This window comes from Polyodon spathula, chromosome 17 (genome assembly GCF_017654505.1).
Source record: "Polyodon spathula isolate WHYD16114869_AA chromosome 17, ASM1765450v1, whole genome shotgun sequence".
In the NCBI taxonomy this organism is placed as follows: Eukaryota; Metazoa; Chordata; class Actinopteri; order Acipenseriformes; family Polyodontidae; genus Polyodon; species Polyodon spathula.
In genome coordinates, this window is record NC_054550.1 from 22711405 (window position 1) to 22725506 (window position 14102).

Consider the following 14102-nt stretch of genomic DNA (forward strand, 5'->3'; position numbering starts at 1 on the left):
GGTGCTACACATATTATGCCATGTAATGCCAGTTCTGTGCAAGGCTGTGTTTTGGGTAGCCTATTTAAATCATCTTTAGTCACTTTATTTAAAAGTTTCGGGCAAAGTATGTGGTTTTTTTTAAAAAAAATTTGTACTGTTATTCTTTATTTGACTGGATTCTGAGAAATGTGGCTTTCTCTTTTTCTTCTTGGATTTTTATGGCGGTTAACACCAACAGGTAAAAAAAAAAAAAAAAAAAAAAAAACTGAAGACGGTGCAGCAACGGACAAGGTTGATGACCTTAAGAACGTTTATGAATTTAAAAACAAGAGAAGCACCACTAAAATAAGTGCTTTGCTTATTTTAAATTCATAAACGTTCGTACATTCACCAACTTTGTTATTTATTTATTTTGTTTTTGTTTGTTTTGCTGGTATCAGCCTAGGTTGTGGTTTAATCAGCAACTTTGTATTTACTGCAGTATACTATCTTGCAACTTTGAATGTGCTGCGGTGTAAATCATGCGGTTTAATGAGTAACTATGTTTGTAACCATTTACAAACTCAAGAAGATCAACTAACCATCTTTTTAAATTATGCAAACGGACACTTATACAAATGCGATATTAGAGCACTTTAGACTAATTAGTTAATATTTATCATCAGCATTATACATAGGACTATGTTTTAACATTTTTAAACATATTTTACCAATTTTATATATAAAAAAAATGTTTTTAATTCACATTATATTATAAACATAACATATAATATAAACATATCTGATGTAACGCTTTCTGCTTCTTGCTTTGTCATACATTGCCGAGAGTCAAAGAAATGTTCTCCCATCCAATAGTGATTTTTGTTCGCATTAAACTGCCTCTTTGGAGTGTTCGCCACCGTTAGCAAACGTTTGCGACGAACAAACCACAAACACAAACAAGTTTGCAAACGTTCCCCAACGTTCGCCTAGTTGAACGCACAACTGATCTGAACAGTGGCGGATCTAAACCTTTAAAAGCACCAACCTCTCAATATTATTGCACTGCATGAATTATTGTCCCACGTTTTACCATTACAACGTTCGATAAAAACCCAGCCACTTATAATTAAAACAGATCAGTGTTTTTAACCAAATCTCTGGAAAGAGACCCAAACATTGTACAGAGCACCACCATGTCAAATTAAGCCTATATGATCGTTGATGTTGTATGCTTGATCGTATTCAGTCTTCCAGCGGTAGGAGGATGGTTGCCTGTACACGTCTTAAGGCATCGAAGAGCATCCTTTCTGGTGAACGTCTTCGTACAAACATTGTTGTTTGGAGATAGGAGGTTTCCATTGCTTTCTTTACACTCATTGCTGCAAACAAAGAACTATCAAAAAGCCATATGAAGCTATTCAGTGGGTTGAAACTACAGCACCATATCCAAACATTCAATTGCTATTGTTTTGGGGCGTTTTTTTTTTTTTTTTTTTTTTTTTTTTTACCAGGGAATCCGCCTCGATTGCATCAACAATTTATTTAATTTTACACCAGATTCACTGCTTTTAAAACATGGCCGGGATTGCTACTGTATTTGTGCAAAATGTTGTGCAATAACATATGTAAGAAAAACCCTAAAATACACCATATGGTGCGCACTTTGCCACTCACAGAGCGCGTACTAAAAGGGGAATTCAATTTCCAACCACATCCTACTGCTACTCTCAAATGAATTCTGTACCAAAGAAAAAGAATATAAGAACTTCTGAAGAAGAATGCAATCGCACCAACAGCGTATTATAACAACAACAACAACAACAACAACAATATAATAATATTAACAACAACAACAACAATAATAATAATAATAATAATAATAATAATAATAATAATAATAATAATAATAATAATAATAATAATAATAATAATAATATTAAAGCTATTTATTTATTAAAAAAAACAAGCATTTGGAACAGGAACAAGAGGACTGTATTTGGAGATTAGAAACTGACTGATTTATCTCCAAACAGCAATACCTGATGCTACGACCTCAATATGTTAATTGTAATCACATATAAAATATAATTTGAAAAGTAAATACATGAACGTAAAGGTGTATCTGACGCTTTTCCATTGGCGGTGAGAAAGTGCAAATTACTACTGGAATTAGAATAGGATTCGAGTTTGCATAAGCATGGATGAACTACAAGTTCCAGACTTTTTTTCTCATACGACTTCCAGTACTACCACGAACACAAATACTTCGGACAGAAACGGGCACACACTGGAACAGGCTTAATTAGACACGTGACTTATTGCGTCGACGTCATACTGTCAAAGTTTAAAGGTCGCTGTTTTCCCGCGAAGTTCCAAGCCTATTATTTGTGAGCTCGCCGTCTTGGCTGGCTTTTAAACTTTAATTTTATCTGACGTTTTTACTGAAAACACAATGCCCAAACGAACTTATCCTTTCAGTGAAACTTTTTCCCTGCAGCACAAAATGCACATTGGACAGAAAGAAGTGAACCAAGGAGTGTCTGGCAATAAATACCGACAGGAGGTTTATGGTGAGCGGTTTTTTGTTTTTTATTGAAAGTTTGAATATTATTATGATGTCATTAATGTGTACGTTAATATGCATGTCCCCTTTGGCTTTTATTTCTGATTAGTTTGTATTTTTTTAATTTTTAACGTGCCCCCAGTTAATGCGCACGTTCTGTTGTGCAAGTTCTCCGGCAAAGCATATGTAACGCAGTCGTGTGTCTGTTTTCAGAGAAAACGAAGAACTTGCTCTTCAGTGGAACAAAAGCAATTATGGGGAAAATCTGGAAGGCAGATGATGACAGTAGAAGACGTCCTGATCAGTCGCCCAGCCCGGCTGCAGCGCTTATGCGGGGACAGACTTTGATAGGACAGGACGGGACACTGAAAAGAAACTCTGCCGTCTCCAACGCTGGTATACATTTATTTAAACATGTATTAACTTGAATATATTTCTCATTTGAGTATTTTTAATGTATTTATAACTGTATAGAGTAGCGACTAGTCCACAAGCAGTTTGTCAAGTTCAATATTGGAGGGTGGGCTTTACTTTCCTACTTTCTTTATGCAGTACAAACAGTTTAGTTTGTTGCTAGGTACTAGGTGTTGCTAGAGTATTACAACAGTCTTGTTTGCCATGAAGAGAAACCATTTAAAAGCTATGCTGGTGTCCATGTCTTACCACTAGCTCAAAGACTTTTGGAATGATATCTGCAAGCTTAAGAGTTTGTTTTAGTTTGACTAAACATTGAAGTGCACATGAGGTACATTTTAATTGGTGTTTGTCTTAGAAATACAGAAGTAACTCCTGGTTGATGTATTTAATTGAGGTACAGTGCACACTGATTCCCATCTGTGCTGTTTAATTTTCTGTGTGCTTCATCCTATAAACTCCAGAACACTTCTGGGCAAAAGTGTGTGTATATATGTGTGTGTGATATATATAAATAATGTGTGTGTATAGCAAGACTGAAACCTCTCTAAATATGAGAAACAGAAGTTCAATGTTGTGATTTTCAGGGAAAGGTGGCTTGCATACACTTTGTTGCAGCTTGTTCAAATGTGTTCTTTTTTGAACAGTTGCCTCTGGGGTTCCTGCCTGCTCTGTGTGTCTGAAGCCTGCCAGTGTGAAGGAGTCGTGTGCACAGTGTGAGCGCTCCACCTGCAGGGCCTGCAGTAGAACATGCAGCAGCTGTACCAGTGTGTGCTGCTCTGTGTGCACAGTCACAGAGTATGTACGGTGCTTTCATTTGTTGCAACTTTTAATTGTATTGAATATAGTATGCATGTAAAGTGTTTTTTTTATATAGCCAATTTCCCTTAATTGGTTTTACTAAGATATTTGATTCAGTGGTTATCAACTGTTAGACTGAGTCTAAAGTGAAATGAGCATTCTGGAACACTAGCTCTTAAAGCTGCATAAATGAAGACCCCATTGAAGGACTTCTAGTCCTGGTCTTTGTTCTGACCCTGGTCTAAATTGTTTAATTTAACCAATTAACTTCCTTCTAAAGTAGTCGGTTATCTAATTTTGCTTATTAAACATGATGTGGAATGGCCCTATAGGACCATCATTGGACACCCCTGCTAAAGAGTAATTGTATCAATTGACTGAGATGGTCTGTCAGATGCAGCTTTAAAGTGTGTTGAGTTTAACCTTTTTTATGATGCATAATATCAAATGATTACAATGACAGATTTTGTTAAAACAAATAAGTGAGTCAGGAGTGTTTATTCATACCAACCATAAAACTTGCTTCATTCAAGAACCACTTGGTGAACTATAGGGAGTCTTATAATTAGGGCTTGAATCTTGCAGGTATATATTTTCCTAATTGCCTCCCTTTTCAGATGATTAGTTAAGCTGTCTCTCCACCCAAGTAAAGAGAGAACTACTAATTTAAAGAGTGGGTTTAAGAATTCTTTGCTGCAAATCCAGGAGATTTTAAATGATGGCGGTGCTATCAGCGTACTGGGTATTTTATGCTGACAGTAAATCTGTTGAACTACTGAAAATAACAAAAGCACAGCAGTAAACTAGGCAACTGAAAGAGTGAAATACAATTTGTATCAGCGATGAGCAATTAAAGAAATCAAGTTTCTTTCTTTCAGTTACAGTGACCGCTATGACAGAGTGCTATGCTGCGACTGCGCTGCCTAATGAAGGGAGGTGAAATCTGCTGGACTGGCAAATCTTTTTCCATATAAAGTTTCTGGATTTTTTTTTTTTGTATATATGTAATGTGATTTTGATTAAACATTTAAATTATTTTATACAGTTCCAAATATTTACACACTCTTCCCTGTGTATGTCTGAAATTCAAATATATGTTTTAATGCTTTAGCATGGGCTGTTGATCAAAACTTGACTAAAGTGTTGTAGCACATCAGAGTTGGCAGAGGATTCTTCATACTTGCAGCATAGTATGTATTCATTCTACTTCCTGCAATTCTAAAGCTGTATGCAGTTTTAATATATTAATACTGGTCATTGTCCCTGTTTTACGTGGTTTTTTTTTTTTTTTTCCTCCCTTAAATCTTAGTGTAGAAATTGCTGAAATGTGAAGTTTTAGTACTTGTGTTCATACCAGCAGTATGACATGTTCACATCACTCAACCAGCAGATGGCAGCAAACACCCATGCTTTACTAATGGTGTTTTGGCAATCAAATCACATCATGTTTCAAAGAGGACCCCATCTGAACTACACTGATACAAAGGAATATCCAGAGATGTGTTCAGAATTATAAATCCCCAAATACTGTATTGAAAACCATGAATGCAAAGGTGCCCTTTGTCAGCATATTCTTTACCCCACTCCACAAGTGTGGGGTGTGTGTTACCACCAAGGGCACAAATAACAGCCTGACACTAATTATGCAAGCTTGAAATGAGTGTGTCCGAGTGCCACGATACACATGCCTAATATATGTAGAGTAGTATACAGGGTCAGCCGGGGTCCTATTCTGTGTAGTTCAGAAAGTGATTGGGGAGAGAACAAAACTGCCATGAATTTGGCTTCACTAAATCCAGAGCAATTGGGAAATGGTGATGTTTTACGAATGAGAGCTTTCATTTTTAAACCTTAGGCTTTTTAATTAACACTCAATTATATATCGTGGCCCTAAAGGACACACATGTTAAAAGCACTATAACGTTATCAATAGTTAAACACCCATGTTCTTGAATAAGTGTTGAAATGGCACTTGGTAGCTTTGTGTGATAATAGGTTTTTATATCTGAAAACTAAGTTCCAGTCTGACCTGTGAAACCTGTCTCATTGCTACTTCAGCTCCTGTTACATCAAAGCTGTGGTGTGCAGTTGCCAATCTGCTGCCGCCTTCCACTCCAGTGATGATGTAAAACTATAAGAAACCAAATGGTTTTGATAAGATACAGTGCCTATAAAAAGTCTACATCTCTTTTCAAAATGTTCACCTTTTGTTGTCTTATAGCCTAGAATTAAAATGCATTTTTTTCATTTATTTACACAGCCTACCTCACTTCCAAGTGAAAAAAAAAAATTCTACAAATTTGTAGAAAATTACACTGAACAAAAATATAAATGCGACATGCAACAATTTCAAAGATTTTACTGAGTTACAGTTCAATAAGGAATTCAGTCAATTGAAATACATCCATTAGGCCCTAATCTATGGCTTTCACATGACTGGGAATACAGATATGCATCTGTTGGTCACGACACCTTAAAAAAATAAAAAAGGGGGGCGTGGATCAGAAAAACAATCAGTATCTGGTGTGACCACCATTTGCCTCATGCAGCGCGACACATCTCCTTCACATAGAGTTGATCAGGCTGTTGATTGTGGCCTGTGGAATGTTGTCCCACTCCTCTTCAATGGCTGTGCGAAGTTGCTGGATATTGGCGGGAACTGGGACACGCTGTCGTACACGTCAATCAAGAGCATCCCAAACATGCTCAATGGGCGACGTCTGGTGAGTATGCAGGCCATGGAAGAACTGGGACATTTTCAGCTTCCATGAATTGTGTAAGGATCCTTGCAACATGGGGTCGTGCATTATCATGCTGAAACATGAGGTGATGGCGGCGGATGAATGGCATGACAATGGGCCTCAGGATCTCGTCACGGTATTTCTGTGCATTCAAATTGCCATTGATAAAATGCAATTGTGTTCGTTGTCCGTAGCTTATGCCTGCACATACCATAACACCACCGCCACCATGGGGCACTCTGTTCACAACGTTGACATCAGCAAACCGCTCGCCCACACGACACCATACACGCTGTCTGCCATCTGCCCGGTACAGTTGAAACCGGGATTCATCCGTGAAGAGCACACTTCTCCAGCGTGCTAGTGGCCATCGAAGGTGAGCATTTGCCCACTACTTCTATGATAAGCTTGGTCAGTTTAGGACTTTGTCAATGTTGTGAGCTCATCTCAAGGATTTGCCTGTGTTTAGCTCCATTCATTTTGCCCTCTACCCTGACAAGCTTCCCAGTCCCTGCCGATGAAAAACATCCTCACAGCATGATGCTGCCACCATCATGCTTCACATCTTTTGCCACATCTTTTCAGAGTCTCTCACATGCTGTTTTTGCAAATTCCAGTGGGATTTTACATGGGCTGTTTTCAGAAATGGCTTCCTTCTTGCCACTCTTCCATACAGGCCAGATTTGTGGAGTACCTCAGCTACTGTTGACAGTTTCCCTCATTTCAGCCATGCAATGCTGTAGGTCTTTCAGAGTTGTCATTGGCCTCTTGGTGGCTTTTCTGACCAATGCCCTTCTTACCCGGCTGCTCAGTTTGGGAGGACGGCCTGATCTAAGCAGATTCTGGGTGGTGCCATTTACCTTTCACTTCTTAATGATCGACTTGACTGTGCTCTAAGGGATATTCATTGCTTTTGAAATCTTTTCATTCCCCCTCCCCTGATCTGTGCCTTTCCATAACTTTATCCCTGAGTTGTTTTGAAAGCTCCATGGTCTTCATTGTAGTATCTTTGCTTTGAATGCACTACCCAACTGTGGGACCTTACAGAGACAGGTGTATTTTATCTAAAATCATATGAACCACTTTTATTGCACACAGATGGACTCCATTTAACTTGTTGTTTGAATTCTGAAGGCAATTGGTTGCACCTGAGCTTATTTAGGAATGTCATAGCAAAGGGGGTGAATACTTATCTAATGAAGATTTTTCAGGTTTTTATTTTTAATTGATTTGTTTTTTCACCCCCCAGTTTTTCACACATTGAAAGTGTTGAGTAGGTTGTGTAAATCAAAGGAAAAATCTCATTTAAATGCATCAAGATTTCAGGTTATAACACACACACATATATAGTTAATTCAAGATGCCCTGTACTCAGCGATTCATCTTTACAAATCTTTGATCAAGAGAACCACATCACCCACATTACTGTGTTTGAGGTTGGGTTACACAAATATTTAACATGTCAGAGAGCTTTGGCATGCGTAGGCAAAGTACTTCAGCTCAGAATCTATTATTATTTGTTTAAAATGTGACACCTGTTTTAATGTAATAAAGTTTTTATAATGGGGAATAGTGAAGAAAAAGTAAAGGGTCAATTTTGGATTGTACCTCCTAAACAGTATACACTACAAAGGTTTGTATTGTTCCATCTGTACACACGCAATTCAGTGCCCATAACATAACCATGCATACCATTGTGGTTGGACAACTGGATTGAATCCAATTTCTCACAAACCTTATTAAGTTGCATACCATACCTCCACATGTACAATAGGTAAGCTGTCTTGCCACCGGCAGAATCATTAGCATTCTCCAGCATTTTCAAATAAGAAGGTTGGTGTACCTGATTAACTATTTTTTTCCTGCCTCTGTGCCTCATGACAGTTTCCCTGTTCAGTCACTCCAGAGCAGCCAGGAACACAAACCTGGACTGGAAGGGCCAACTTCCAAGGAACAGGACAGCAGGCGTCCTTTTAATGAAGACACAATGCATTTGACTGATTCTATTTTTTTCTATATTCAAGTACATGTGGAATCTATGAAAGGTGTCACTACTGTAAAAATCCTATCTTTCCAACTGTGTGAAGTGAGACCTACCTCTTGCTAGCTTTATTAATATTGTTACTGGTCCCATCTTTTTTTGTTGCTGTTTTGTCAGTTTTTTTTTTTTATTCAGGATATTCCAATGGATCTCCAAGCGGCTGCTGTGTTAATAATACTGACATGAGCATAAGACACGTACTTACCTCTGAATTACAGAGCTTGCTGTTTAAATGAATAATAAGTTGTTCATCTTTGAACCATGAGGTTAGCAGTTCACATCCAGTCCTTGTTTTTTCATTCAATTCAATGGATTGAGATGGCAGTTCATTATAATATGCACATATTTCAAATACTCTGTATATAAACCGCTGCATTCTGGTACTGCTAATGTAGGTCACATGGTCTGATTGTAAAGTGTGAGTTTGAACAGCATCTGAATCAGTGCCTATAGAAAGTCTACACCCCCTTGAACTTTTTTTCATATTTTGATGTGTCAGTGCCTCAGAGTTTCATGCATTTAAATGAGGACTTTTTTTCCCACTTATCTACACACCATACTCCAGACTGTTAAGGGGAAAAAAGTTATATATTAAAAATACGAAACCGAAAGATCATAATCGGATAAGTCTCCACCCTACTGAGTTAATACTTGGTGGAAGCATCTTTAGCAGCAATTACAGCTGACTTCTCTGTACTTTTGCTCCATTCATTTTCCCTTCTATCCTGACAAGTGCACCAGTCCCTGCCGATGAGAAACATAACATAACATGACGCTGCCACCACCATGCTTCACAGTAGGGTTGTTCTTTGGGTGATGTGCCGTGTTCGGTTTGCACCAAACATAACACTTCGCATTTAGGCCATAAAGTTCCATTTTAGTTTCATCAGACCACTAAACTTTTTGCCACATAGTTACAGAATCTCCTGAGTGTTTTTTTGCATACTTCAAACGGGATTCAAGGTTGGCTTTTTAGAGTAATGGCTTCCTTCTTGCCACACTACCATACAGGCCAGATTTGTGGAGTGCTTGGGATATTGTTGTCACATGCACACTTTGACCAGTCTAAGCCATAAAAGCCTGTAGCTCTTGTAAAGTTGCCATTGGCCTCTTGGTAGCCTCTCTGATCAGTCTCCTTCTTGCTCAGTCATCCAGTTTGGAGGGACCACCTAGATCTAGGAAGGGTCTTGGTGATGCCATACCTTCCACTTCTTAAAAATCTTCTTGACTGTGCTCCAAGGGATATCCTAGGCCTTTGATATTTTTTTATACCCATCCCCTGATCTGTGCTTTTCAACAAGAAAGACTTTCTATAGGCACCATATTGTCTCTGAAATTGATAACATTCAAGCAAAGAAACATGTAAGCGTGTCATACAAACACCCCTTACATCCCTGGAAATAGATATTCTCAATAACATAATATTAATACCAAGTTTCGTGACAACTGGATGGTCAGTTCTCCAGGTATGTTGGTGAAATGTAACATACGTATGACAGCCTCCACTATACAGTATCTTCATCATATTGTATTTTATCCCTAGAGGGGAATGATAAGGTAATAAAATTGATTTTAAATCCTTGGTTAGCACTTTTTAAACAGGTTATTATTCTGAGCAGAAATAATCAAAATTGTAAAGCTATGTGAAGCTTCAGGCAGTGGCAGACACTTACTTGCAAGACTTTGATAGCTAAATGACTTGATATATACTTCAGTCAGAATGTTGCCTGCAACCGTTTGGTTTAATGAGCCAACATTATTTATTGCAATGTTAGTGCCAGGAAATATTTCCTAACCCTCATAAAATTATAAAACTCAAGTTGCTCTTGCATGCACCAGCACCAGTACAGGTCTCTGTCCAGCGTGGTTTGTAACAATGAGGCCAGGTTCTGCTCTAAGCCCTGGTGTGCATATAGATGAGGCAGCGCTCCGGTGAGCAGGTCACTGAGCAGGTAGCAGCTGCAACTCTTTCAGACTATCTGCATGCCACAGCACATCTCATAGCTATCTACTACTGTTGCTTGTTGTGTAAGAAAAGGAAACCGAGTAGAAGCCAAACAGAGATATGAAAGAATTTCAACTACACTACCCTCTTTGAATATCCTCTGGAAAAAAAAGATAGCTACTAAAGAAATGTTATGAAATGGAAAAATACAGAGTTTCCAACTGCTGCTAGCACTGTCATTCTTCTATTTCTTTTAAATACTGAATCTATGAAAAAATAAAGTTGGGCAAAACAGAAAAGGGTAAAGCTGTTATTCTAAGGAGAAACTGGGGTTGTTGTTACAGCTTTACCCTTTTCTGTTTTGCCCAACTTTATTTTTTCATAGATTCAGTATTTAAAAGAAATAGAAGAATGACAGTGCTAGCAGCAGTTGGAAACTCTGTATTTTTCAAAACGTTACTTCAGTCTTATTAACGTTACTAAACTAAGAAACAAACTAGCAGCGGCTCGCAGGGTTACAGGTCTGACAACTTCAATTACGTTACTTAAAAGTTTTATAAAATGAACAGCCATTTTTCTGTTTTCAAAAAATAGGAGTTAATTAAAGACTGGAGCCCACGTTTTGAAACTATACCTCCTCACCTATCACAGATCTTTATATCTTAAGGGTGTTGAGCACCACTAAAACCACAAAGTTACAGTACATTCTTGGACATAGCAGCTGTCAGTTGTTTAAGCTGGTGTTTTTTCAACTCTCTTATTAAATATGGCCAGACATCAGACCCAGCCTGTTTTCCCTCCGGAATTGAACACAGCTCAGTAAAAGCTTGTGCCTCGATGTCTTTCATCTATTCTTGTTTTACAACTTGAGTTTACCAGCTGTGCTAATTAACAACATTTTAGCAATTGCCTTAATTTATAATTTTACTGAAAATTATGATTGAATTTTGAATGTTATGAATGCAGTTAATTATTCTGCTTACCCTTCTCTTCAGGACAGAGGCCTAGGTTGGTGAAATAAGTTTGGCGGTCTCAATTTCTACCATCATTGAACAGCTGACCCTGTGAGTCCTGTGTCCCTGAGTAGCTGTTGAATATTAGGGATTTAAGATGAACACGACAACACCTACATCTCATCAGACAGCCACCTAGTTCCTATTTAATAATTTATTCAGAAGACTATGACTTAATATTTCATTAATCAGTCACTTTTAAAAATGTAACTACCTGTTGTTATATATATATATAGTGATTGGAAACAAGACATTTTGTGTTTGAATTGAAAGTGATGGCCTCCAGGAGTTGATTGGGTCAAAGTTCAAGTACTGTATATTTTCCTCTAGAGGAATTGTCATTTTTTGACATCACTACTGTGGTATTATGCCTTTTTTTGGATTGGCTCAGGCTTCAAATATATACACACATACATTTAAAATGTATGATTAATTCTGCCTCCATTTTTAAAATTTGAATGTTGCCTCACCCCTGCAACCCTCAACACTAAACAGGGGGCAGGTTAATGGTAACACTTTGGTGTACCAGATGTACTGCATCTGGAAGATAAGACTAAGAAACCACATTGATTTCTGAAACTTCTGTATATTTAAGACATCAGGATGTGGTGACTAAAAATACAATGACAAAAAGTGAAACTAAACAAGATGAATCTATTGGATAATATATCTCAGATATGGGTGCATCCAATAAACGCACTTGGGTAGAGTGCAGGATGTCCCTATAGTCTGAACGTTGCTGGTTCGAGTCCAGGTTATTCCTTTCCCGACCGAGGACGGGAGCTCCCAGGGGGCGGTGCACAACTGGCCGAGCGCTGCCTGGGGGGAGGGAGGGTTAGGTCGGCCAGGGTGTCCTTGGATCACCACACACCAACGACCCCCTGTGGTCTGGTCGGGCGCCACAGGGCTTACCTGTAAGCTGCCCAGGGCTGTGTTGTCCTCTGACACTGTAGCTCCAGGTGACTTCATGTTGAGTCTGCAGTGTGTAAAAAAGCGGGCGGCTAACAGCACCGTCTTTGGAGGACAGCGTGTGTTCGTCTTCGCCCCTTCTGAATCAGCAGGGGCGGTAGCGATGAGCTGAGCTTAAAAAAATAATTGGACACTACTAAATTGGGGAGAAAATAACAAAAAACCCAACTGGAGACTACTGAATAAAAAAAAAAAATTAAAAGTATCTCAGATATTTCATACCTATCTCAAGGTGGTCTTTCAGTGTAATTGTGTCAGATAGTACAAAAAACGTACAGAATGCTTTCTTGGCCTTGCTTCTCTTTCCCTGAGAGGATTGGTCTATCCCCTTCACTGCTGAGATGTCAGTGGAGGTAAAGCTTGACTGGATAGAGGATGGGATGGTGGAAAGGTTGCAGCCCCCCCCCCCCCCCATCCACTCCTATAGGGCAGAGAATTAGACACATGTTGGAGGGGGTGAAGGTCACATGAAGTGCATAGACAAGTACAAGTCTTTACAGTACAGTGTTTACAGTCCTTGCGGACGGCAGAAATGAGATGATGGAGAGGAGATATTTAAGGAAGGGCTTGTCTCTGAGCCTCTCTGAACCACAGCTAATCTTTATTTAGTTTAAAAGATGCGATTTATGATTATACTGTATTTACAGTATAATCACAAATCTCGAAAAACTACTCACTTCTAAATCATTTGTAGTCATTTTTGTATTACTTTAGTATAAATACGTGTTAATTTGGATTCATATGTTGTTTTTTTCTGACTTTATGTGAACGAAAAGACACACATTTGCCTGTTTTCCCATTGGAAATAGTGATATTTTGAAATATCACTGTCGTGGTCACAAAAGCAAAGTTTGTGGGGAATAATAGCCATTTTCTATACTTTTGAGGCATAAGCAATTAGGAAATAACACTTACTACCCAGGAACAAAAATTGTGTTACATAGTGTAATCAAGGTTTCAGAGTCAATGGTCATTAATTCATTAATTCATTATCTTTAGCGTGCTTTTGATTTCATTAATTATACCTTGTTATGCTATTATCACTTATATTTAGAATATCTTTTTTTTGTGCTTGCTTGTTTTTTTACCATAACCTTCTCTGTGGCCCTTTGACCTGACAATAGAAATTTACCTTTACCACAGGAAGTAATATGTTAACAGGAAGGGCACACATGTTTTGCTAACAACTTGAAAAATCTGCATATTACAAATTAAAGATAAACAAAAATGAGGGTCAAAACATCTTCAATACAACTAGAATGGGGCCAGTGAGTAGCTAATGCTCACAAAAGGCAAGAACTTGGTTCTTTAGTTCAATGTAATCTGCACCATTTTGTGAAAGGGAAATACAAATGTTAAGAGTTACAACCATAAAGGTTAATTTAAGTGCTCAAAAGTGTGTAAAGAAATGACAGGCCCCTTTGACTGTAATATATATTGCATAAGTATAATAAGGCATGCATGGTTAGAACTTAAACCTTTTCTTTCTGCATTGCAGATCGTGAAGCAAGGGAAAGTAAAACACAAGTGGAGAGTTCCATGGATTTTACATCGATACATTTGGTTGTAAAAGTTCAGACATGTACTCTTGGAGGATACACAGTCAAGACAGACAGAATGGCCTGCTGAAAAGACTACTGTATTATGCAAA

General features: G+C 38.2%; 2 protein-coding genes across 2 annotated transcripts; one reads left to right on the forward strand and one right to left on the reverse strand.

Moving 5' to 3' along the window:
* The first annotated feature begins 2132 nt into the window (after positions 1 to 2132).
* On the forward strand, positions 2133 to 5646 carry LOC121330316 (apoptosis regulatory protein Siva-like). The gene is made up of 4 exons (XM_041276753.1): positions 2133 to 2534; positions 2741 to 2923; positions 3589 to 3739; positions 4621 to 5646. The coding sequence occupies exons 1-4, from the start codon at positions 2417 to 2419 to the stop codon at positions 4667 to 4669; spliced, it is 501 nt and encodes a 166-aa protein (XP_041132687.1). The 5' UTR covers positions 2133 to 2416; the 3' UTR covers positions 4670 to 5646.
* Positions 5647 to 11929: 6283 nt separating this feature from the next.
* Positions 11930 to 12921, reverse strand: LOC121329607. The gene is made up of 2 exons (XM_041275272.1): positions 12674 to 12921; positions 11930 to 12564 (listed from the first exon to the last, which is right to left on the reverse strand). The coding sequence occupies exons 1-2, from the start codon at positions 12864 to 12866 to the stop codon at positions 12137 to 12139; spliced, it is 621 nt and encodes a 206-aa protein (XP_041131206.1). The 5' UTR covers positions 12867 to 12921; the 3' UTR covers positions 11930 to 12136.
* Between the last annotated feature and the right edge of the window lie 1181 nt (positions 12922 to 14102).

Coding starts and splice junctions, on each gene's coding strand:
- LOC121329607 (XM_041275272.1), bottom strand. CDS start 12,866: ATGGGGGGGGGGGGGGGCTGCAACCTTTCCACCATCCCATCCTCTATC. Junction 12,565..12,673: donor GAAAGACCACCTTGAGATAG/GTATGAAATATC, acceptor TATTTTTTTAAG/CTCAGCTCATCGCTACCGCC.
- LOC121330316 (XM_041276753.1), top strand. CDS start 2,417: ATGCCCAAACGAACTTATCCTTTCAGTGAAACTTTTTCCCTGCAGCAC. Junction 2,924..3,588: donor CTCTGCCGTCTCCAACGCTG/GTATACATTTAT, acceptor TTTTTTGAACAG/TTGCCTCTGGGGTTCCTGCC. Junction 3,740..4,620: donor TCTGTGTGCACAGTCACAGA/GTATGTACGGTG, acceptor TCTTTCTTTCAG/TTACAGTGACCGCTATGACA.